This window comes from Muscardinus avellanarius, assembly GCF_963383645.1.
Source record: "Muscardinus avellanarius genome assembly, chromosome: 4".
Lineage (NCBI taxonomy): Eukaryota > Metazoa > Chordata > Mammalia > Rodentia > Gliridae > Muscardinus > Muscardinus avellanarius.
This window is the reverse complement of record NC_137789.1, coordinates 146,410,233-146,434,822: the sequence shown is the minus strand read 5'-3', so window position 1 is coordinate 146,434,822 and position 24,590 is coordinate 146,410,233. Positions and strand designations below refer to the sequence as shown.

At 45.1% G+C, this 24,590-nt stretch overlaps 1 protein-coding gene across 8 annotated transcripts in view; it reads left to right on the top strand.

Moving 5' to 3' along the window:
- Positions 1 to 24,590, top strand: part of ABLIM1 (actin binding LIM protein 1) — a gene marked incomplete at both ends in the record, with an annotated part of 233,804 nt that overhangs the window by 63,660 nt on the left and 145,554 nt on the right. For 6 of the 8 annotated variants that reach the window (XM_080695096.1, XM_080695104.1, XM_080695100.1 and 3 more), the window contains one exon: positions 18,052 to 18,186. In XM_080695096.1, coding sequence (XP_080551222.1) covers positions 18,052 to 18,186 — 135 coding nt within the window. Of the gene's footprint in view, positions 1 to 18,051; positions 18,187 to 24,590 lie in introns of those variants that run through there. The other 2 variants (XM_080695105.1, XM_080695094.1) reach the window with 1 other exon arrangement.

The following is a 24,590-nucleotide window of genomic DNA, read 5'->3' as shown; positions in this document are numbered from 1 at the left end:
CCACCTTTGTGAGGTGGAGTAAATGAGCTGTTTGAAGGAGATTCGATGCAGGGATACACTGGCCGTGTAAGAGCAGGTTGCCCTAGCACTTGAGGCTGGCAGCCAGGGGGTTGGGGATTCTTTCTGGAGGAAGCTGACCCTGCCCCTCAATGGTCCCTGCTGGATATTCAACACCGTCATGTCTTGCTCTGGAGATGTGCAGTGTGGCATCTCCAAGGCTCTGGTGCTGTCCCAGCTCCTCCCATGGTCCAGCGCCCCTAGAGATGATGTTTCCTTCTGAGGCTGACATTCAGAGAGCTCAGCCAGCGTTGGTTGATGGAGACTGGTCAGTCGGCACTCGTGTTCCTGCAGCGCTTGTTTGTTCTGGTTCAGAGACTTAAGTCTTTCATCCACATGTTGACATCATCAAAATTACCTCATGGGTAGATACTTTGGGAGAATCTAAGGTATTTAAATGACTTACAGTTTCACTGTGGGAAAGTCTGGTTAGTGGTTGATGTGTTGGGTAGCTAGATGGGAACAAGCAGGTAGGAAAGATGGTGTGGGCCAATGGACCTGAGGCAGTTCAGCAGACCCTCATAAATGGATATACGGGCTACTACCTGTTTTAGAAAACTGCAGAGAAGCCAGGCATGGTGGCGCACGCTTGTAATCCCAGCATCCAGGAGGCTGAGGCAGGAGGATGCGGTTCACATACAGCCTCAGCTCTTAGCGAGGCCCTTTGCAACTCAGCGAGACCCTGTTTCAAAACAAAGAGTGAAAAATAGGGCTGGGGGTGTAGCTCAGAGGTAGAATGTCCCTGGGTTCCAACCCCAGTACCTCAAAAATATAATAAAACACAACAACAACAAAAAGCTGCAGGTGTATCCGGAGGCTAAACTTAACTGCATGCATTACCACCTGCACAGCTTCACATAGGCATCTGTAGGAGAAAAGTCTCCAATATGGCCAGAACAGCTCAGACACATGGAGGTGTGGCGTGAAGAGACGGAGATCTCCCCACATGTATATGCTTTAGGGGAAAAGTTTCCCAGACTGACTAAAGCACAGCACGTGGAAGGCGCCAGTCCATCTTCCAAAAAGAAAAAGAAAAAAAGAAAAAGAAAAGAAAAGAAAAGAGAATGTTTAGAATGTAGTGAGTATACAGAAAGGAAATGGAAATGGAGCTGGTGTAGCCGGGAAGCCAGGGCTGTGCCTTTGCTTAGGTGGGCCAGGGAGGGTGCTCACAGGAAGAGGAGGAGGCAGAGAAGCTGCTTTAGGGTAAGATTAGGAGAAGCAAATAGCCGGGGGTGGCGAGGCGGGGGGCGCCTCCTGGGAAGGCTAAGGGTATGTGTGGGGGCCTTGAAGCAGTAAGACCAGAGCTTGTCTTCTGGTGGCCTGGGGAGGGCAGGAGAAGAGACTGGGGTGGGCCGGGTTCTGCAGGCATCTCGGGTGGTGCAGCTGGAAGCTAGAGGAGGGCTGAATTCGTGGGGCCACCTGCTCTGATTATATCCTTAAAAGATCACTCTGGTTACCATGTGGCAAAAGGATTGAAGAAATGAATCGGAAAAAGTCCTCACCATTTCCAGATTCAAAGTTCTCATGTTCTCAGTAGCTGCTCTCTAAGCCCTCCCGGCCAGTGGCCTTGGCAAGTGATCAAGGACCTCGCAGCGCGGCCCTACCGTTTCTATCTTCTGGCAGATCTGTGCTGCCCACGTTGGTGTGGACACGCGCCTCTAGGCAAGTCATGTTTGTGAACACAACTACGGGAGACACCGGCTGGGTCTGATTGCATCTTATGCAAATATGTTTTATATCTATCCTTTTTTATGGGCTCTTTTCCCAAGGAGGGAGCACAGAGGAAATGATAACGAGGAGATACATTGGTGGGAGAGACGTATTCTACTGAGTGAGGAGGAGCCACGCGGCCTTAAGGTGTGAGGCCGGTACAGGTGTGGGTGATTCCTGTCTGCGTCCACACTAATTGCTCTGCAGATGTTGAGAAGCTGACACTAACAGATACTAATCAAACCTGTTTCTTTAGTTAAAATCCATAGAGATTAAACGTAGGTCAGTGGTTGTCTGGAACGCGAACAAGGTGGAGAAAAGAGAAATGACTGGTAATGGGCATGGGTTTCTTTTTTGGAGATAATTAAAATCTCCTAAAATTAGTTTTTGGTGATGATTGCACAGCTCTGAATTGATTTTATTTTTAATTTTTTATATATTTTTTGTGGTATTGGGGATGGAACCCAGGGGCATTCTATCTCCGAGCTACACCCCCCAGCCATATATTTTATTCTTTATTTTGAAACAGGGTCTCACTGAGTTGTGGAGGGCCTCACTAAGTAGCTGAGGCTGTCTGTCTGCGAACCACAGTCCTCCTGTCTCAGCCTCCCAAATGCTGGGATTACAAGCGTGCGCCACCACGACCGGTTGTATATAGATTTAAAACTACCGACTTAGGTCCTTTAAATGGATGAGTCACCTGATATCTGAGTTATATTTTAATAAAGCTGTTTATACCAAACCTGCTGCTTAGAGCGCTCTGGATAAACTGAAATGGTGAGCTCCTTAGAGGAGTGGGATGTTCACTGGGTACCACTGGTACCAGAAAAGCAGGCCGCTAAAAGCCAAAACGCAACAGAGCCTGAAATTCAACACATGTGAGTTTGAGGTGGCAGGCATGCCTAGGAGTTCATGATCAAGGCTCTGAAACTATGACCCTTGATTTTTCCCATCCTTGGAACATTCCAGAAATATTAGTGGCTTCCATTTTTTGAATAGTCCTCTGTTAGAAATGCCAAGCACTTTACATACATGAGTCCTAAGTATCAAAGTAGGATTTAATCTTCATTTTACTGGAGGAGAAATTGAAGCTTAGAGAAGAAAAGTTACTTGCTGCAGGTCACAGAAGTAAGAGGCCAGAGCCCAGAACGGGCAGCAGCCGTGCTGTGACCTGCTCGTGGCTGGAGGCCGAGCACTCCCTGCCTACTCTCCTGTTGGAGCGCTGGGGCTCACGCTCTGCCCACATCGTGAGCCGATGGGCCAGGCTGTCCTCCAGTTTATCATTTGTCTCAAGACCTTGGGATAAGGAGCCCTTAAAGTCTCAGTTCTTTAGTGCGTCCTTCAGGGACTCACAGGGCAGCCTCTGTCCCCGCCTTACTCGTGATTCAGCCCAACTCCTGTTGGAGCTCTGTTCTGGTTCTTGTCTACACTTGTCTGGCTCTAGCTTGAGGTCATATTCATTCGCCCCCTTCGACCCCCCTCTTCTCCCTCCCTCTCCCCAGCCACCTCCCCTGCTACACCTCCAGCTCTGGAGGGCAGTATCTGGGACTTGCATGGATGTCAATGGGGAAATACTCCAACTTTCCTGCGCTCTGTCCTTCTCCATGAAGCCTCTGCAGCCTTCGCTTGTGGGACGTATGAGGTACAGGTGCACCCTGGGCCCCCACTTTCAAGCCCCTTTTCACGCCACTCCCATTTCTGAACCATCTTTCCCTTGTCGCCCTCTCCCTTCTGCCCATCCCATAATGTCAAGTTCCACTCTGTCCTCCAAGAAACTGCCCTGGGTCTGCCCTGCATTACACCTCCCCTTCAGAAGTGCTAGTGCGCTGCCGGTGCCGCGCCAGGCCAGCTCCATCTCCACAGGGTTCTCTCTGTGTGGGGGTGAGCGCCTGTGTCGGGCTTACTGCCTGCCAGGCACAAGGCTGGGGGTCCTTGCTTCAGAGGTGGGGCTGCTACTTCTCCAGAGTTCTCAGCCCTGCGACAGATGGCACAGCACCCCCAGCAGACACTCGCCCCGTTCATAAGAATGTACTTCCGAAGTGCAGGTAGGTCCCACTTGGAAGTCTTCGTGGAGGTGTTTTATTTAAGATCTTCCCTCCTGTCTCCCTCCAGTCTTCCTATGTTTTAGATTCCTCACTTTTTCTCGTCAAGCGATAGACTTCACTAAGTGCCTCGTTGAACTTCAGCAGACAACCTCTTCCCTTTCCCTCAAGCAGATGAAGCCCCGAAGTTAAATAAGAGCACGAGTAGCCACCAGAGTTAATGCGCTCCGCCACCTGGATGAATAGAGTGTTTCGCAAGGTGGCAGGTGTAGATTAAGTGTGCGTGCCTTTGCTTGTAAAGGTCACACCCAGCAAGGTGATGTCATAGTGACAGCTTGAAGGGGCCTGAACTTCAGGTCTGGGAGGAGCCGGTATCTCCTGAGCAGTCCTGGAATCTGCAACCTGTCTGACTCGGCAGGTCTTGTTCTTTCGAATCCCAGTGCAGACGCTGGGGAGACCCAGGGGACAGCAGCTTTGTGTGTTTGCTCATGAAGCAGAAACAGAAACACCTTTTCCAAAAGGGCTCGAGTACTTGTTTCTGGAATTTGTAAATGCTGGAATTTTAAAAACCCCACTGTTTTGTTTATTAGTGGCGTGAACTTGGGTGCAGTGCGGTGCTGGTAAATGTTGGACAACCAGATCTCCAGAGGGCAGGCAGAGGAAGGCTCTGGTTTGTAAAGTGTGCCAATTTCCATGGTGTAAGTGACCTCACCACGACCAGTTTCAAGCTGCCACAGGAGGTCGTTGAGGTCACTCACTCCCGGAGTCCCACCCTTAACACTCTGAAGTTCAACTTTCATATCTGTAGAATGGGGTGGATGGGATCCAAGGAATTCTTATCTTTGAACGTGTTGACGTGCCATGCACAGGTTAACCACTTCCATTAGCTTGTTGAAAACGCTATTTTTAACTAGCCGATGAGTCCAAATGTGTCCTGGGATACAAGTAGAAACCACCAAAAAGAAAAGACCAAGGCATCTGGGGAGTTCCCAGTATAATTACCAGACAGATGTGCATTTTGGTCATCATCTTAATTATTTGGCTCTTGTGTCCCCATCTCCCCAGATGTGTGGGTTTGGATTGGGGGCGGGGGTGAAGCCAGTGGTGGATCATGCCTAAACTAAACCTTGTCCAGGACCTTCTGCCTCAATGTTGATCAACCTACAACCCCCCTCCCCCTTGACTCAGACCACAGTGCCTTTCCAGCTCAGGGAGGACGGATGTGGCTCTCTTGCAGTCCATTAAGATGTGGTGTTCTGCCAGCCAGGGCAGAGTAAAGCTGCTGCCCAGTTGTTTGACCCGATCCATTTCTAAGTGGAATTTGCTGGTGCAGGGACAATTTGAGATCTCCCGGTGACCTTACAAGGTTCTATCAAATTTCAGAGGGTTTGGTCATACTTCAGACATTCCTGTTCCTACAGGTTAGGCACTGTCTTTCTGACACTCAGCTGGCACAGGCCTCGGGGCGCCAGGCTAATGGTCCTGGGGCTCCCAGAAGAGATGACCTCATGTTGGTTGTCCCAGCTGCCAACCTGGACAGGTTACCTGTTGTCAAGCCCTCTTTACAGACCGGGGAGGTTGAGGCAGGTAGCAAGAAGGACAGGATCAGGAATCAGGATTTCTACTTCTAGCCCAGGATCCCTTCTGATTCCCTTTGGGGAAAGAAGGTTAAACTTGCACAGAATGACTGTGTTCCAAGGTAAAATTGCTAAGGTGCTCAGAGAGAGGCCGAGGAGGTCGAGGAAGGGTGTCGTCTCGGTGAGTTGGGCAGTCAGAGCTGTGTCTAAGTCCCTCCCTTAGGAGGAGGAATATGAGGACTGATGTAAAATCTCTCTCTGACATTATCTCCACGGAGGGCAGGTGCAACCCATCTGGGCAAGTGGTCTCGTGATTTACAAGGAGGAAATTGCCTGGCTGGCTGATGGCAATCCCAAGACCTTTTCACCTTGGGGGAATCAGATAAGCTAGATTTGAGTCTAGGATGTTTCTATCATCAGGAATATGGAGGAGTGATCTATGGAGGGATAACAAGGACTGAGCGCATTGCCTAGGAAAAGACAAGCCACAGTTGGGGACCTCTTCCAAGCAGAAAGCCACAAGTGGTAGGGAGACTAGAACAGAGCCTGCCTGCTGGGACTGTTTGCGCCAACTAATAATCCTGATTACCAAACTCGCACGGTGTAAGAAAATTAGGTGGTGGGGGCCAATTCAAGAGAAGGATCGTTTGGGGCAACTAATGACGGGGTAACCATGTATGTAGCTTCAAGTAACTACTACTTGCCACAGCAGGAAACGGGCTTTTGGGTAAATTGCAAATTAAGCGCCCTATGCATTTATTTCAACTCTGAGTTTTTTCTTTTTCTTTTTTTCTTCCTAGGCCATTCTAGCACAAAGAAAGGGAGTAGGAGGTGGGAGAGCGCACATCTTGGCGATGTGTGCTTACATTTCATTGGGAGCTAAGGAGGAAGAAGCAGAGAAAATATTCTAGGTAATGATGCAGTCTCTGTAACATAGACTCCCCAGAGACTGAGATTCCTGTCGTTAAGCAGAAATCAACCTTCATGTGCAGAGTACCACCTAGGATTGCAAATCCAGACACTCCCAATCAGGTTTCCAACCCTGGCTCCTATTCCTGCTCACACACTGGGGACCCGAGGAAGTGTTCTCCCTGTGGCAGGTCCCATTTCCTTGCTCTCTTATCTTGACTCTGTAAATGTTCTTTTCCCCATATTGCTGCAGCCTAGAGTGGTTTCTTCATCTACCAAAGTGTTATTTTCCAACGGCTTATCTACCTGCAGGCATTACCTTTGGGAGGGGACATGTCTGGGTGTCCTCCACACCTGAGCTGTGTGATCAGAGTTTAGTGAGAACATTGCCCTAACGTCTTTCCTTTTATTTATTTATTTATTTATTTATTTATTTATTTATTTATTTATTTATTTTTGTGCGGGTCTGGGGATGGAACTCAGAGGCATTCGATCTCTGAGCTATACTCCCTGACCTGTTTTTATTCTTTATTTTGAAGCAGGGTCTCACTGAGTTGCGGAGGGCCTCACTAAGTAGCTGAGGCTGTCTGTGTACCACGATCCTCCAGTCTCAGCCTCCCGAATGCCGGGGTTACTTGATTCCCTTCTAATAGAATTATCCTGTGCAAATCCCCAGCACCCTGCTTCCATGCAAGGGCTTTGGGGTCAGGCTGTTTCTCAGCCACGTGATCTGGGGTGTTTAAGTCTTCTCGGTCTTGGTTTCCTCCTCTGCAAGACAAATAATACAAAAGTCCTCTCATAAGGCAGTTGTTAAGACTATCTGTGATTGTGGGTGTCAATTAGTGTTCAGTAAATGTTTCTTGTTGTATCATCATTACAGTGTTGTCAAGTAATTACGGTGTTAGAAGTTCAGGGCCCTGTAGCTTCCCGTGGGAGATGCCCAGATGGGATTGGGTGGTAACCCTCTCTTCTCTAATCCCCAACTTGAACAGAGAAGTACAGAGAAGACAACTCCGCCTAGTTGATACTTGACGTCAGAACCATTCCAGAAGTTTTAGAGAAATTGACCAGAGGCTTACAGTTTCGTGGAGCCAGGACTAAGGCATTGTGAAACCAAAGCAAAAATAAACAGCCATAAAAAAATAAAGCCAGAGAAAATTAAGTGCTGGGTGATGGTACATATGCCGTTCAATCCCAGAGGATATGAAAGTAAACGAAAAGCTATGTCGAAAATAACATTGAAAGAGGTTTTATTTTTATCTTTCTCTTTTTGGTACTGGGGGTTGCACTCAGGGGCTTTCTACCTCTGAGCTATACCCCAGCCCTTATTATTTTTTTATTTTGAAGCAGGGTCTCACTAAGGTGCTCAAGGTCTTGCTAGGTTGCTAGCTTTAAGGCTGACCTTAAACCCATGATTCTCCTGACTCAGCTTCCCAAGTCCTGGGATGGAAAAAGCTTTTAAAAATGGAGTCGAGAGGCTGTTAGGAAGCAGAACATATGTCCGATTCCAGCTGCCCGGAGCATGCAATCTGTTATTTCCACCCCTGATAGCAAGCAGCTAGACCAGGACATTACATGTGCCTACAGACTCAAGATGTATAGCAAGAAGTTAATGGACTCTTTCTTTATAGCATTTTTACCAAATATATACATTTTTTTATGTTCTATTGGTCACTTGGCCCATACCACACAGGACCTGTTTTGAATTCCAACAGAAGTTTCCCTGTGGAAGAGTTTTTACTACTTTGTAATAAATCACACATAAACACACACACTCTCCTGCTTCCTTCAAAACACTAGTTCAGAGCTCTCCGAACCACTTTCTCCAGATTGCAATTCTTTAGAATCCAGATAGAGCCCTTTCTACTTTTGCAGTTTGTGATTTTTAAATTGGTCGAGAAGGATGTGAAAGAGAAGGAAATATTTGGTCCATCTAAGCCGTAGTGTAAGCTTCAGAGAAGTACCAGGACCTGAGCTGGGCTCTGTGGGTTGGCTTGGATTTGAATAGGCAAGGCAGGTAGGGATGTTCTGGGAGAGGCTGCAGAATGACAAGAGGCCTTAAAAATGAAGATCCTAGACCAGAGAGTCCATGAACACGACTCAAGGGGAATCCGTCATCAGTACAAATAAATAGTCAAGTATTTTAGTGCTGGTCTCTGGGGTTGCTACCTGAGTCAAAACCCCTCCACACAGTGATAAGTACTCAGCAACTGTGGTTTCATCTTAAAGATCTGAAAGGCCAGCACTGGGGCCTGTTGTTGAAGATCTCTGAAGCTAGCAAAGAACTTTAGACCTATGTATTGTGACCCAGAGAACAATTAGAAGTTTGGTGTGCTTTTGTTCTAGGTGGGTGTTGTTGTTGTTGTTGTTGTTGTTGTTGTTGTTGTTTTGCACTGAGAATTGAACTCAGGGATATTTTACCTCTGAGCTACACTCCCAGTCCTATTTTTAATTGTTTTGAAACAGTCTCACTAAGTTGTTGAAGCCTCACTAAGTTACAGAGGCTGGCCTCAAACCTATATTCGTCCTGTCTCAACTATTTTTGTTCTTTTTATAGTCAACTTTAAGCTGGGCATGGTGGCACACACCTATAATCCCATTACTTGAAAGGCTGAATTAGCAGGATCCCAGGTTCAAGACCAGTCTCGGCAACTTAGCAAGAGCTTGTTTCAAAATATTTTTTTAAAAAGGGTTGGGGATGTACCTTGGAGGTAGAATGACTCTGAGTTTAACACCCAGTACCAAAAAAAAAAAAATTAACTTTATTTTCTCAAGTACTTTTAGATGAATACCAAAATTGAGACTAAAATATAGAATCCCCATGTCCTACTGATAACCAGTTGCCCTACTACCAACATCTTACATCAGTGTATTACATTTGTTGCAATTAATGAATCAATATTGACAAATTAACTAGAGCCCATGCTTTATTCAGCTTTCTTTAGCTTTTGTATCTAGTGGCCTTTTTCAGTTCCAGGATCCCTTTCAGTTGACATATTATATTTGGTCAAGTTCCTTAGGCTCCTCTTGGCTGTGATATTTTTCTCAGTTTGTTTATTGTTGATGATCTTGGCAGCTTGGAAGAGTAATAGAGTAATCGTTATTTTATAGAATCTCAATTGGGAATTTTTCTCATAACTAGATTAGAATTATGATTAGTTTTGTTTTTTTTTTTTTTTTTTTTTTAGAAGTCAACAGGCAAAGTGCTAACTTCTGTACCATCATTTCAAAGGTATATTCAACCCGTGTAGCTTACAGCTGTGTATGTCCACCTGGCCAAGGTGGTGTGTCTTGGGTTTCTTCACCGGGCAGTTATTCTTATTCTCCCTCTTTGCCTACCACAGTCCATGGAAGGAACGAGCAGCCCCCAGTTAAAAAGTGGGAGCTATGGAGCTGGGCGTGGTGGCACGCGCTTGTAATCCCACTACTTGGGAAGCTGAGACGAAAGATTGCAGATTCATAGCCAGCCTCAGCAACTTAGTGAGGCTCTTGGCAACTTAGTATGACCCTGTTTCAAAATAAAAAACATAGGGCCAAGGGTGTAGTTCAGAGGCAGAATGTGAGCTGTGTTCCACCCCCTTGAGACGGCTGCTGCTTGCAGGTTGTATCGGAGAAGGAGGAGAAATAGCTGTGAGGAGATGCTCTGGGCCTTTGAGAAAGGACCAAGGCCTGGGTGAGGGTGGTGAGCCAGAGCTGAGTACAGGGTGTGAGACTGAGCAGCGTTTAGTGGGACTAAAAGAGAGCGGGGGAGCAGGGTCGAGGACAACTGCCAAGCCTGCAGCATCGGGCATTAGGGGATCGCTCTGGATTAGGGATTGCTGCCGACTCTTCCTCAGCTCTGATGCCTGGGCATGTCCTCTTGTCTCCTCCTGAGTCTGGCTCCGCCCACTGGTAAAAGGAGCTGACCGTACCCATTCTTCCCACCACATAAGGCTGTTGCCAGGGTGAAATGGGATGGAGCATCTGCAAAGGCCATCGAGCCCGGGGCGGTTTCCAGTGGTGTCATTGAAGGATAGTGAAAGGGAGCCGTGGTCCTCTTGAGAAAGGAAGGGGCTTGGGAAGGGGAACAGGTTACAGAGAGGTTCCGAATATCTCAGACAACCTGGAGCGAGGTCTAACTCATACCGAGCCCTCCCACGTTTGCAATCTTGACCTGCTAAGGAGATTGACATTTCAAATGTGTTTTCTCAGAATGGCTGTTTCACCTGTTCCTGTTGTAGTTTGGGCTGGATGCTGGTAGTTGATCTGAAGAAAGGCGCCATAGGCTTTGTGGCCGTCCTCTGAGGCCCATGATGGCCTCTGGTTGCAGACAATGAAAGTTACTGGGGTTTCCTTGGTGGCCCGAGTGCCAACCTCATTCCTTGAGATATTTAAAAGCAACACATCCAGAATGGCTGCCCTGTACCAGAGTTTCAGAGATGTGAGTGACCTGCTTTGCTTGACTATGAAGAAAACACACAGCTCCTCAGGTAGCCATGAAGTAGGCAGCTTTGCCTGCGGAGCTAGTCTCTCCAATCTGGGTAGTAGATAGGAGAGGAATTGCTTTACCTTTTTTTTTTCCTCTTATGGTACTGGGGATTGAACTCAGAGCTGTTCTACATCTGAGCTCTACCTCCAGCCTTATTTTATTATATATTTTGAAATAGGATCTTGCTAAGTTGCTGAAGCTAGATTAATACCTTCAATCCTCTTATCTCAGCTTCCCAACTACAGAGATTACAGGTGTGTACCACAAGACCCAACTTCTCTTTACCTTCTCAGGCAAACAGACTCTCGGCTCTTCCTTTATATTTCCTTCTTATTCAGAAAGTATGTGACCATGCTTTTGGGTTCTCATCAGACTCTTATTTTGGCAACAGAAGTAGTGGGCCCCAGAAGAGTCTAACCAGGTCTGCCCAGATTCCAGGGTGAATCAGTGATTACCTGGTGCAGTAGGAGGCCTTGAAAGTGGGGGTGGGGCAGCAAAGTGTAAAAATAACTCACAGAATAACCTGCAAGTCACTTAGGGCAGGAATGGGGAGATCTTTGGTCCTTATTTCTCCAGCAGTAGAATAAGAAGGGACCACCCAAGTTTTGAAAGATGGAGCCATCAAATGAAAAATAGCAACAGAGCCTGTTGGGAAATGAGCAGAATGCAGCGTCACTGTCAGACTCTATTGCAATCAGATCCACATATTTCAAAACTCTGAGTTGAGCCAACAAACACACATTTGGTAATAACCAAACTTTCAAAGACAGTGATTTAAAATGAACTTCCTTACTCGTCTTTTAAAAAGCGAGAGGTTCTTTTGTCTATAAAAGAGATCCTTTTGCCCCCATAGATTTTTTTTTTGGTGGTATTGGGGTTTCTGGAAACCCTTCTACCTCTGGGCTACACTCCCAGACCTATTTTTATATTTTTTATTTGGAAACAGGGTCTCTTAAGCCAGTGAGGCTGGCTTCGAACCTGCGTGATCCTCCTGTCTCCACCTCCCAAGCGCGGGAATTACAAATGTGCGCCACCACACCTGGCTCCAGTAGAAGTTTTATTAGGATAAAATGTACATTAAGTCTCATTTGGTCTTTGGATTCCACTATTCTCCGATAAGAAAACCTCATTTCTTCACAAATGGCTGCTTCTGCTGTGCATCTTTCCAGGCTATTGGGTGAAGGGAAGGCGAATAAACACCGCGCGGTCTCTGCCCGTCGCTGGGTACAGGGAGGGCATTGTGCTGTAATGTATATTTCCAAAAGGAAAGGCTTACGCTATGCAGACGCTGACCCCTGTTCTAACCTCTGTGGCTGGTGCCAGCATCTGCCCTGGCCTTCATTCAGATGGAGAGAAAGCTAAGAAGTGAAGTGACATTTTCCTTCTCTCATGGTTACTCAGCACGGCCAGCTCGCCTACTAGAAGAATTTGACTGTCAGGAGGAGCTGCAGTGTCCGTCCTCCAAAATGCATTCTCCCTGAGAAGGAAGGGATTCCCTGTGTTCTCACAAAAAGGATGGTCCAGAGAATTGCTTTTTACACTAACTCTTCTCTAGCTGGCCTATTCAAACGGAGAATTCAAAGTTCTGAGTCTGGGGTATGTGTAAGAAAGGAGGAGTTTACTAAGAAAAAGTAGATCCCTGGCTGGGCTCTACAGTACACACCTCTATTCCCAGTACTTGGGAAGCTGAGACAGGAGGACGGTAGGTTCAAGCCCACTAACCTGTAATCCTCCTGTCTCAGCCTCCCAAGTCCTGGGATTACAAGCATGCACCACCAGTCACCGTGCCCAGCCACAGTTTATTTTTATTTATTGTTTGTGGTACTGGGGATGGAGCTCAGGGGCAATGAACCTCCGAGCTACACCCTGACCCCTATTTTTATTTTTTATTTTTTGAAACAGGGGCTCACTGAGTTGCAAAGGGCCTCAGTAAGTAGCTGAGGCTGGCCACAAACCATGATCCTCCCGTCTCAGCTTCCCAAATGCTGGGATTTTGAGCATGCGCTACCAAGCCTGGCTCTCGGTGCTGCTTTAGATGCATTCCAATTTGACTGAATAAATAAAGATTTTCTTTTTTTTTAATTTAATTTTATTTTCTTTTTTATTGGTGCACTCTATTCATACATCATAGTAGGATACATACTTTTGTAGACATACATGCACACTTTTCCCAGTCAGCCCCCACCCAATCCCCACCCCATTCTCTCCCTATCCCTCCCTCCCATGCTTGGCTTAGTAGTTGACATCTAGTATTATGGCAATTTATCTAAAATTAAAAATGATAATCTCACATAACAGTTTCATTTGTCTGATACCAAGCTTTTGATGACTTAAAGATAACATTTCAATATTTCTTTTTGCTTTCTTTCTTACCAGAGAATTTTTTTTTCTATTTTTTAGGTGAAACTATCATATATTTATATATTTATTTTTCAGAAAAAATCTATCCTACTGTGAAATATGGACTCTAGGTACCCAAAACAATCTTGAAAAAGAACAAAGCTAGAAGATATATATTTTCTGATTTCAAACCATATAAAGCTACAATAATTGAAACAGTGTAGTACTATTCTGAAGGCAGATATATAAACCATTGGAGTTAAGTAAAAGCCTAGAGCTAAATTCTTCCCTATATTGTCAAGTTATTTTTGACAAGGTTTCCACGAACATTTGGTGGTGGAAATATTAATCTTTTAACTAAATATTGTTAAAAAATAATAATTACATGGAAAAGAATAAAATTGGACCCTTACCTAATCCCATATACAAATATTAACTCAAAATAGATAATAGACCTAAATATAAATCTTAAGACTATAAACTTTTAGGAGAAAATCTGGGTCATAAAACCTCACAACATTGAAATTGGCAGTGATTTCTTGGTTATGATTTCAATGGCACAGGCAACAGAAGAGTATACAAACTCCCTAAAAAATAAAAAAAATATTGTATATCCAAAGACAATGTAAACAGAGTTAACAGTTACTAATAGAATGGGATAAAATATTTCCAAATGCTATATCTGAAGGTATATTAATATTCCAACTAGAAATCCTAAAAATTAACAACAATAAAGGCAAACAATACCCTTTAGAGATAGGTAAAAGACTAACATAAATAATGAATCTCCACAGATAACTAATCTTAGTTGTCTGTTGGATGGAAAATCTTGTTTCTCTAGTTCTGGAGTGTGTTACCTATTTCTTCTTTGTAGTTAATCTCTTTGAGTATTTTCTCTAGTGCTGGTTTTGAAGACATAAATTCCTTCAGTTTCTGTTTGTCATGGAAGCTTCTTATTTCTCCATCTAATTTGATAGAAAGTTTTGCTGGGTAGGAAATTTTTGGCTGGAAGTTGTTTTCTTTCAGAATTTGGAATATGTTACTCCAAGCCCTTCTGGCTCTCATAACTTGGTTTGGGAAGTCTGGAGTGATTCTAATTGGTTTGCCTCTGAATGTCACTTGGCCCTTTGTTTTTGTTGCCTTTAAGATTCTCTGCTTGGCTTCCACATTGGTCATTTTGACAATTATGTGGCGTGGGGATCCTCTTCTCTGATCCTGTCTAAAGGGAGTTCTATAAGTTTCCTGGACCTGTGTATCGACCTCTTGCTCTATGTCTGGAAAATTTTCTGCTATTACTTCCTTGAAGAGATTGTTGATCCCTTTGGTTTCACTTTCTTTTCCCTCCTCTATTCCAATTATTCTTAGGTTAGCTCTCTTAAAATGGGCCCATATTTCTTCAATATCAGATTCCTGCTGTCGGATATTTTTTCCTAGATTAGAAACTATGCGTTCATTTTTGGATTGCTCATCTTCTAAGAGCGAGATTCTGTTCTCCATGTGTTCTAATCGGTTGTTTGTGCTTTGAATTGAGGCCTTTACTTCATTAATTGCATCCTTTATCTCTTTTTGGCTCTCTCTGAGTTCTTTTCGAAGCACCTCTATTATTTCTACAGTTATTTTCCGGATTTGATCTTCTAGAAATCTCTGATTTTCTGTTTTATCGGGTTCTGATGTTGTGGGGTTGTGGGCATTCATTGCTCCAGTATTATTCCTCTTTCCCATGATTTAGGAAGTTTGTGCCTTCTCTGGGTTCTTCCCTTGGGTCACTATGACTTCACTTAAGGTGCTCTGGATCTCGAGTCAGTAGTATCTCAGACCCCACTACTCCTTTACTGGGTTGTAGCACAGAGTCTCCAACCCAGAGAGTCGATAGAGGCTGCTTTAGACCGTGGGGGGTGCCAGGTTGCATGTTCTCCTATGGTGTGATATCTCTGCCACCGCCCCTCCCCCACTGGGTCAAGTCCCAGGGCATACAGTACTGGGATTTCTCCTCTGTAGCCCGCAATTTGACTCACTGTTCTTGAGTACGCAGATGTAGCTGTACTGGCCTCGCTGAATTCGGTGCTGCTGCCGCCGGTGGCAATATGGCGCCACTGCTACACCCTCGGCCGTGGGGCTGTTGTTTTTCTTCTTGGTTTTGATTTCCACTCTGAATCCCTGTGGCGTGTGCTGAGCTCGGTCACTGGGAGCTTTAGATGCTCTCTGCGTGGAGAAATCCCGCCTGGCTATTCCGCAGTGGCTCACCTCGGCTTGCTGTAGCCGTCCCGTAAATTCGCTGGTGCCGCCGGCAGTACGGCGCTGCTGCCGCATCTGCCGCGGCCTCGGGCGTGAGGCCGGTGTATCTCCTCTGTGGCTCTGTTCTCAGTACGCTTTCTCTCTGGAGCCTGGTGATTTTTTGTTTCGCTGGTGATGGTGTTTTCTGGCTATGAAAGGCGCTGATTTTGTGGTAATGGAGATTTGTTGTTAGCGGGGCTCTTAAGCCCCGCTTTTCTCGGTCACCATCTTCCCGGAAGTCTCAAGATTTTCTGATGTATAACAATTTTCTAGTTTACACAGGTGTCCTGGGAGGAGCTTGAGAGCATAGGGGTCAGGCCAGCCTGGGTGTCGATCTTCACACTCCACTACTTGGGCAGGCCGCCTCGCTCCTCTGAGGTCCTACTTCCTCAGCCATCGAGGAAGTCGCTTCCTGCCTGGCATTTGTAGATGCCCAGTAAATATTACTTTCCTAGGAAGCAGGAATTTCCCTTTTTTGTTTTTCAGTACTAGGGATTGAACCCAGGGGCATTCTACCTCTGAGCTATACCCCTAGCCCGATTTTTTACTCTTTAGTTTGAAACAGGGTCTCAATAATTTGCAAAGGGCCTCACTAAATGTCTGAGGCTGTCCAAGAACCTGAATCCTCCTGTCTCAGCCTCCCAAGTACTGGGATTACCAGTGTGCGCTACCATGCCCAGCTAGGAATTCACTTAAAAAAATAAATCCACCAGCACTTGAAAGAAATACTGGTAAGAAACACTGTTTTTTTAATGCCAGGTAAATGGATATTTGGACCGGGTACACATGCATCACTTTCAAAGTCAGTGGTTGTTTAGAGATCTTGATAACCTCCCCCTGCCCTTAATTCCTTTCGAAAACACTAAGTTCTGTTGTAAATACTGGTTTTCAAGAGAGATCCCAGCAAGTAGATAAGGGAATGCAGGTGAATTGCCAGCGTTGGTACCTTGGTACGGGACACAGTGCGGAGAATGTGGATCAGGTGTTTAGCCCGAAACCACACCTGCTCTTAGTCAAAGTCTCACAAGAAGAAACTCCTTTCTCAGAATTTAGCAGGTAATGGATTCTTTGGACTGTTTTGTTCAAGCTTTTTTTAGGTGAAATGTAAACCTTCCAGAGGCTCGAGAGAAACAGTGGGTGATTCTACTTGGGGCGCGCGGCAAGGTCCTTACTGTAACTCACTTTCTGTATCGAGTTTCAGCAGGTCCTGCTCCGGCAGCTCCCGGCCCTATGCAGTTTTACCATTTGAGAGAATATTACTTACATTCTTTGTGTAAGCTGATTAATTTTAGATTCCCTGTTCTTATCCCATATTACATTCATGTAGGTATGTATGCAACGTATTTTTATATATCACATTGGTTCTGAGCTCCTCCATCAGAAAAGGAATTTCTGCAAGTTAAGTGAAGACACTCTGTGAGCCGACAGCCACAAGGTGTCCTCTCAGCCTCTCTGCTGGCCCTTTGCAAAGCAGAGGTTCTACATGTGTTTTCGAAAGGAATTAAGGGCAGGGGGAGGTTATCCAGATCTCTAAACAACCACTGACTTTGAAAGTGATGCATGTGTACCCGGTCCAAATATCCATTTACCTGGCATTAAAAAAACAGTGTTTCTTACCAGTATTTCCCACGGCAGGACAGTCACAATTTCTGTTCTCGAAAAACCATCCCCTGAAAACAGAATGATCACTATAAGCTCCTCGGGTGATTTTAGACTCTGAAAAGACCCTAGAAATCACCTGGCCTGATCCTTTTGTTTTATGGGAAAGGAAACTGCTGCTTGGATAGACCCACATGTTTGTTTGCTTGTTTGTTTAATTACTGCCTGCGCATGCCTGCAGTCCCCGTACTTGGGAGGCTGAGTCAGGAGGGTCGCAGGTTCGATGCCAGTCTCAGTAACTTAGCAAGACCTTGTTTCAAAATAAAATATAAAAAGGGCTTGGGATATAGCTTAGAGGTAGAATGGTTCTGGCTTCAGCCTCCAGAAAAAAAAAATAAAAAAAATAAATTGCTGAACGCAGTGTGGTATCAGGAACTGTGCACAGAATAGAACTCCAACAGGTTAAATGAGTTGCTAAAATAAGATCAGGAAATACTCTCTGGTCAAGCAGATTAGAAACTCCCCAGCATGTACTGTTGAATAAGTAAATAAACATTTGCTGATCTCCTTTTGGTGCCTGGGTATTTTCTGTGTCCCAAGGAGCAATGGTTGGAAGAAGAAATACAACCAGGGAGAAGAAAGGAAAAAACAGAACACATGTACTTTAAGAAATGGCCCCATCTTCAAAGAATTTATGGTCTATTATAAACTGCTGAAATGTGCCAAGTCAAGAGAAAGGCATATTACAAATATGTATTATAGGATATTGGACCAAACAAGAGTGTGTATTTACTGGCCCAGTTATGTCCTCCTGGAGAAGCTGAGAGGTCCGGGGTGGGGCGCAGCGGGCCCTATAGAGTTAGCCTGGTGTGACCATTACAGACTGTTCAAGGCACTGCTCTCTTATTTATCTGTGGACCTCAGATGGTGGCATGGGGTGGGATACCTGGTTCATGTTTACTCAGTCCATAGGCGCCCCATCTGGTAGCAAGTGATGGGGATATTTATGCATCCCTGGAAGGGCACTTGTAGGAATGCTTCCTCCTCACCTGGACCTTTCATCTTTGTCTTCCAGTGGCCCACCCTCAGGACCCGCACCACCCACCAGAGAAGCCTGTCATCCACTGCCACAAATGCGGCGAGCCATGCAAGGGCGAGGTGCTCCGGGTCCAGACCAAGCACTTCCACATCAAATGTTTCACCTGCAAAGGTACGACACCTCCCAAGTCCTGCTCAGTGGCTGGTCACAGTCAGTGCCCATCCCCTTAATCCACACCAGGCCCCCGGCTGATAGAGACTGTCCTCTGAAGTCCTGGAGTCATTTGCATCTGGTTTGGGATTTGATGTGGGGAAGATGGGGCCTCCCAAGACCAGTGGTCCCTGGGCCTTTGGATACTCGCTGAGCTCCCTGTTCCTGGGAGGAGCGACAAACTCTCTGGAAGAAAAATGGAAATGCAATTTTGTGTTTTGTACCTTTTATTTCTTTTGCTCTGAAATGAGATATTCCTACTGAAAAGTAATCTTGCCCCAATATCTATGCATTACAGGAGGAAAGGAAAACTTGTGAAGTCAGAATGCTAAGTCACGTGTGTGTGTGTGTGTGTGTGTGTGTGTGTGTGTGTGTGTGTGTGTTGAGAAGAGAATTAATCAAAAACATTTGAGAAGCCTCTAAACAAGCAAACACCTCCCATCCAAGAAGCTACCAATGTGAGGTTGATTTCCATTATCAAACCCCTGTCCTGGGATTCACAGCGTTGTCATCTTGGCGTAGTATGTGCTGAGATGTAATTACAGAGCCAGGGCATGGATGACTGGGAAAAAGAAGAGGGGAGGGTGGCTTGTGTGTCGACTGGAGGAGCAAGTTGCTGGAGCGGAAGGCATGAGTACTAGCTCGGGATGCAGGTGCAGGGAGAGGTGGGAGGGACAGGCCCATACTCTGAGCTTGGTCTGTAGCTTTGCTCTGAACCCAGCATGTGGTCGCCACCTCCTTCCTAGAAATGGGGACTTACTTTGAGCATCTTAGCTCCAGAGATGTGGCAATGCCATCCTAAGCCATCCGTCCATGGCCGGGGAGGCTCTCAAGTAGATGGCAGGTTAACTAGTGCCCTTCAAATTCATGATAAAAAGGAGGTGGGGGGGGCTTTCTGATGTTCACAGCTTTTCCAGGAGAGAGCCCTCGCAGGTAAGGCTGGGATGAGAAGACAGAAGGAGGGGGGCATCAAGTTCCTTTTGACTGTACCCAATGCTCAGTGCTGAGGATAGTCAGAGAGTGTGTTGTACTTATCAGTGAATAGATTCTAGTTGCTTTTTCTGGAGGCAATGGGTTACTAAGTGAGCTGATGGATATGTAAATTTGTTCCACCATAGTAATCATTTTACTCTACATGCATCTTATAACATCATCTCCCACACCTTAAATAGACACAATCAAATTTATCAAAAGCAAATGCTGAGCTGATCATGATTTAGCATACTTGTAATCCCAGCATCTGGGAGGCTGAGACAGGAGGACTGCAGTTCGAGGACAGCCTCAGCTACAACCCTGTTTCAAAATAAAGAATAAAAAATAGGGCTGGGGGTGTAGCTTAGAGGTAGAATGACCCTGGGTTCCATCCCTGGTACAGAAAAAAAAAAAAAAAAAAGCAAATGCTGTATTGCACATTATCTAGAGAGATTATTTTATTTAATCCTCCTGAAACCCCTCTGAGTAAGTACGATAAGCCCAAGTTTTCAGACCAAGGTGGTCATTGGGCAACATCAGGGTCACACCTGGGATGCCAAGTGAGCCGCCCCGTGGCTGGAGTCCTGCAGTGGCAGGAAACAGCCTACGAGCTCAAGTGCGTTGTTCTGAGGCTCATTGTCCTTACACATAAAATAGACTTAAATCACCCCAGGTCTGAAATTCGCAGATTACATGTCCAGGACAACCTACATGTGTATAATATAGGACCCAGAAAGGCTAAAGCTTCTTAGGGAGCATGTCGAAGCAAAATCTATTTTCTACTTATATCCAGTTTCGCTAACTGGGAATCAGCATTATATTTTGTTTTATCTTTTTGGCCCATCGGTTTCCTAAGACATAGCTCAAGGGGCAGATTTGGTATGAGATGAGTACAACCTGTAAATGACTGTGGTGTTTTTGATATTTCTTGTGGAACTGTGCAATGGGGTCCTCAGAATGGGGCAGTTTCTGCTCAATACATTGAGTATTAGAACACACACACATGCATGCACGCACACACACGCATGCACACACACCTCTGTTTAAATCTAAATACTAAATATAACCCAGTTGCATGGTAAAGTTGTAGAATATATTATGTTTACTGCCATAAATGTGTTTCTGAAAAGCTGGATTTTTGCTTAGATTGAACCCTATTTTCAGAGCTCTTGCTATTTGTGGGAATTACTTTTCAATTTAGCAAAATGTTGCTAAAATAAACGAGTCATCTGTCCTTATAAATATGTATTTCCTTACATTTAAGCTGTTGATGTCTACTGTCTTGTGTCCTGATTTTCTGAGGTCACTTTCTTCTGTAATATTCAAGAAAAGTGGTGTAAGCCCCCACCCTTTATACTTAGGAAACCCATGAATTTCTCCTAAGATTCTAGGACGGCATTTTCCAATAGGGGTCTGATACAAAGCTAAACATGTAATGCAAAATATTCTGATAATTACATTAAAAAGCCAAAAGGGGGCAGATGCAGTTAATTTTCGTAACACATTTTATTTAACCTCATGTATCCCAAATATTATCATCTTAACATGCAACTAGTATAAAAATGTTTGAGCTGCTTGACTTGGCTTTCATACTAGCTTAACCCATCTCAACCTGGATGAGTCAGGTTTCGAGCGCTCAGTAGCCACATGTGGTTAGCGGCTGCCGTCTCCGACAGTGCAGTTTTGAAGATTCCTTGAGGTCTGCATCCTTGGGTTTTCCTCTCTCGCCAGTTCCTGCGAGACCCGAATCCATGATCTTCCCTGGTGAGTGTGAAGCCACGAACCGCGGTCCTCCTGGCTCAGCCTCCCAAGTGCTGTGATTACAAGCGTGTGCCACCACACCCAGCTTCTGTCTTTCTTTCTTTCTTTTTTTTAAATTAAAGGATTTTATTTTTTATAGGAAGTTTAGGTTCATAGAAAAATTGAGTTAGAAATTAGAGTCCGGGGCCGTTTTTCTCAGGGTTTCAGAATGTCTTCTGCTGCCGTATTGGTAGGGCTTCCTCTCTGTACAAAGACCCTCCTCCCTCCATCCCAATCAGATCAGGACTCTGGGTTTCCTTAGGGCCTCTGTAAATACCTGAGGCTGTTTTCCCAGAGAAACAGCAGGCTTCTCCCCCAGGAAAGATGTCTTCCTCCTCGGCCAGGCCATCATCGCTGCAGTGGGGTCCTGAGACGACAGTTTCCTTTTCTTCCTGTTGTATCTGGAGTAGAGTCGCGTTGTTCAGAGCGAGCGAGCTCATGTCACACCTGGGACAGAGGACTTTGGGTGAAGAGCACATGACGGCTTCTGGCCGCGCTGTGGCTGAGCGGCACCTTCAAGTGAGGCCTGCAAGTTCTCCCGGAATCTCCGCCTCCCTCCCGCCTTCACACAGACACCGTGTTGACAAAGCCTTTTCTCTTGAGTGAGGCAGAGATGGTTTTCTGTAACTAGAAAGAAGCCTCAAATATAAATACTTCTAGCAATAAATAGCAAGAATGAAGGCTTTTCATTAAAAATGGGTCTTGAAAGAAGGGAGAAAAAAAAGACATTGCATTATAATTAATTAAATGTGGTACTAGGTATTGAATTCAGGGCCATTCTACCCTGAGCTACATCCCCAGTCCCATTTTACTTTATTTTGAAATGGTCTTTGTAGGTTGCTAAAGGTCTTATTGAGTGGCTGCGGCTGTCCTCGAACCTGTGATCCTCCTATCTCAGCCCCCCCTAGTACTGGAGTTGCAGGTGTGCACCACCGTACCCGGCTGACACTGAACATCTTTTATGAAAACTAAACAAGCACATGGGAAAGGATTGCTGTGGAGGAATCAGAGATTACGGCACATGCTCTAATCAATTTTTTAGTCTCCATGAATTCCCAGTGTTAGGCCAATAGGATCAGGGTTGGTGAGCAGGAATTTTGTTGGTGAACTCATCTCTCTTTCTGAGATGTCTGAGTGATGGACCAGGAGATATTTATCCATCTACTGAATGTTACTTGAACACATACCCCATGCAGGATATTCTGCTGAATGTAGAGAATAGAAAGAGAAAAAAACACCATGTTTATATCCAAAGGACTCGGGGGCTATCTGAAGAGAATATAAATGAACAACATTTATGATTATAATGAACAATTATGATGACTGTTACATTACTAATTGTGATTGTGTTATTAACATTATGTTGTATCATAATAATATATGTAATTATGATAGCAATACTTATCATCAAATGATAAGCACTGTGATGGGAGGGCTGTATAGGATGTAAACTATAGGGGAGATAGAATGGTAGTCAGGTACAAATACACTAGGTACCAGCAGGTGTGATACAGAATAGGAAACTGGTTTAAGAGTCACTTAAATTAGAGTTGATAGGATTTGAAGATGGAGTGAATAGGAGGGTTGAAGTTCTCCCAGCTGGACTCTGTGGGCGCCAGAGATGCCACCAGTTAAGGAAACACAAGAGCCACCGTTTGGGCTGTGATGGGGAGAGAGGCTGAGGTCAGGAGGGGCCACATGGAGGCCGAGCACACATGCTGCCTCCAGAATGCAGGGCCTTAGCACTCCAGAGGTGCGTGCTCTGCTGGGAAGAAGGATCTGAAAAGCTCTGGCATCTGATGGTGCTTGAAGCTTTATGGCGGTGTGTGAAATTTCTCCGGCACAGAGCAGGAGGCAGGACTGAACACTGAAGGCTGTTGGGCATCTGAAGGAAGGGACACCTGATTCCCACCCGTCACCTTGGAACAGAGCTTCTCGTGATGAGGTGGAGAAGATGGTTTAATAGGTGGATGGATTCTATAAATAAATGAATAAACGCTCCTCAGAGCTTCTGCTCCTCCGTATACTAACCCAGTGGGCGTAGGATGTGGCTCCGGTGGAACTCTGGTGGAGTGTTGTCTCCAGTGCTCCAGAGCTCTGCTCCAATCCTGCCCATCGCTGCAGCCGTCCCTCTGTCCTAGAGGGGCTGTATTAATCCATCATCCATTCTGCACTATGGTTCAAGGTGATGGTGGTGGTACTGTACTGGGGATGGAACCCAGGGGCATTCTATCTCCAAGCCCCACACACACCCAACCTCATTTTATTTTTTATTTCAAGACAGGGTCTTGCTAAGTTGCTGAGGCTGGCCTCACTCCTCTGACTCTCCTGTCTCAGCTCCCCAAGCACTGAGATTACGGGTTTGAGCTGCCACCCAAATGTCCGTACCAGCAGATGTAATGGTCTTTAATGTACCCGCCCCTGTCTGCATCATGGCTGTATACCATACTCTGTGAGAGAATAAGAAACCTGAAAACAAATCAGAGGCACTCATCTCCATTTGGATATGGGTACCTTGTTATTTGTGCAGGTTTCTTCCCTGGGTGGATGGCTTCAACAAGGGGCACAGTGCCAAGGCCTGTCACTTCTTAATCTCTTCAAATATGAGTTAGAGTCAATTTAATTATATATTGCATATTTTATTTATTATTTTCATATAGTATTCTTTTTTTTTTTTTGCCAGAAAGTTTTAGAGCATTTGGAAAAGATCAGGACTGGAGGTTGCCTACAAGGATCAAGAAAATTGTTTAGCCAAATTTTCTATTTTCAGTGAACCTTTTCTTCTCTACTATCCTATGTAAGATTTTGGTTATTCCCAGTATCACGGTTCTTCTTTCTTCATCCTTTTCCCTTAGCTTCTATGGTTATTTAACATTCCTTATTCAGTTATCTTCACCCACTCTTAGAGCGCAAGCCCCATAAAGTCGGAAATTCTTTACCTTTCATGTTCACTATGTATAGTGCCTAGAAAATGCCTGACCTGGTAGGTTCTTGATAACAGAATGAATGAATGGACAATAACTGTGTATTTCCTTGGAATGTAAACGTTAGAAAATGTGATGCTATTTCCTGTTAACATAAGACATCAATCACTGATTACAGCGCCACCTGTCTGTGTATCTGATATCGCAGGTGAGAGGGCTTACCCTGAAGGCTACTCTCAGGTAGTTTTTGCTGCTGTTGTGATTTAGACCCTTAGCTTCCTCCTCTGGGCTTACATACGCAGACTAGCTATGGGTTATTTGGGGGCTCAGCTAGAAAATTGATAAAACTGCAGAAAAATGGAAGCAGGTTACATATCCCCCAAGAGCTGAGCTTAGGTTTTTGGTACCTAGAGGAAGAATCCTAGACATTCAGAAACGGATTAAAAAGCAGAATTAACCAGGATGCTAGAACAATTAGGGCAATATAAATGTGCTTTTTTCTTACTGAGAGAAACTGCTTTCATGCTGCCTTTGTTTGTAAGACAATAATTCTAAGTATTCTAAGTTTTGGATTTTGTGCCATGTGAAAGTGTTACCTTATCAAATATAATTCGGGAATTTTAAAAATACACTGTTTTGATTTCCAAAGTAGAACAGGATGCAAATTCA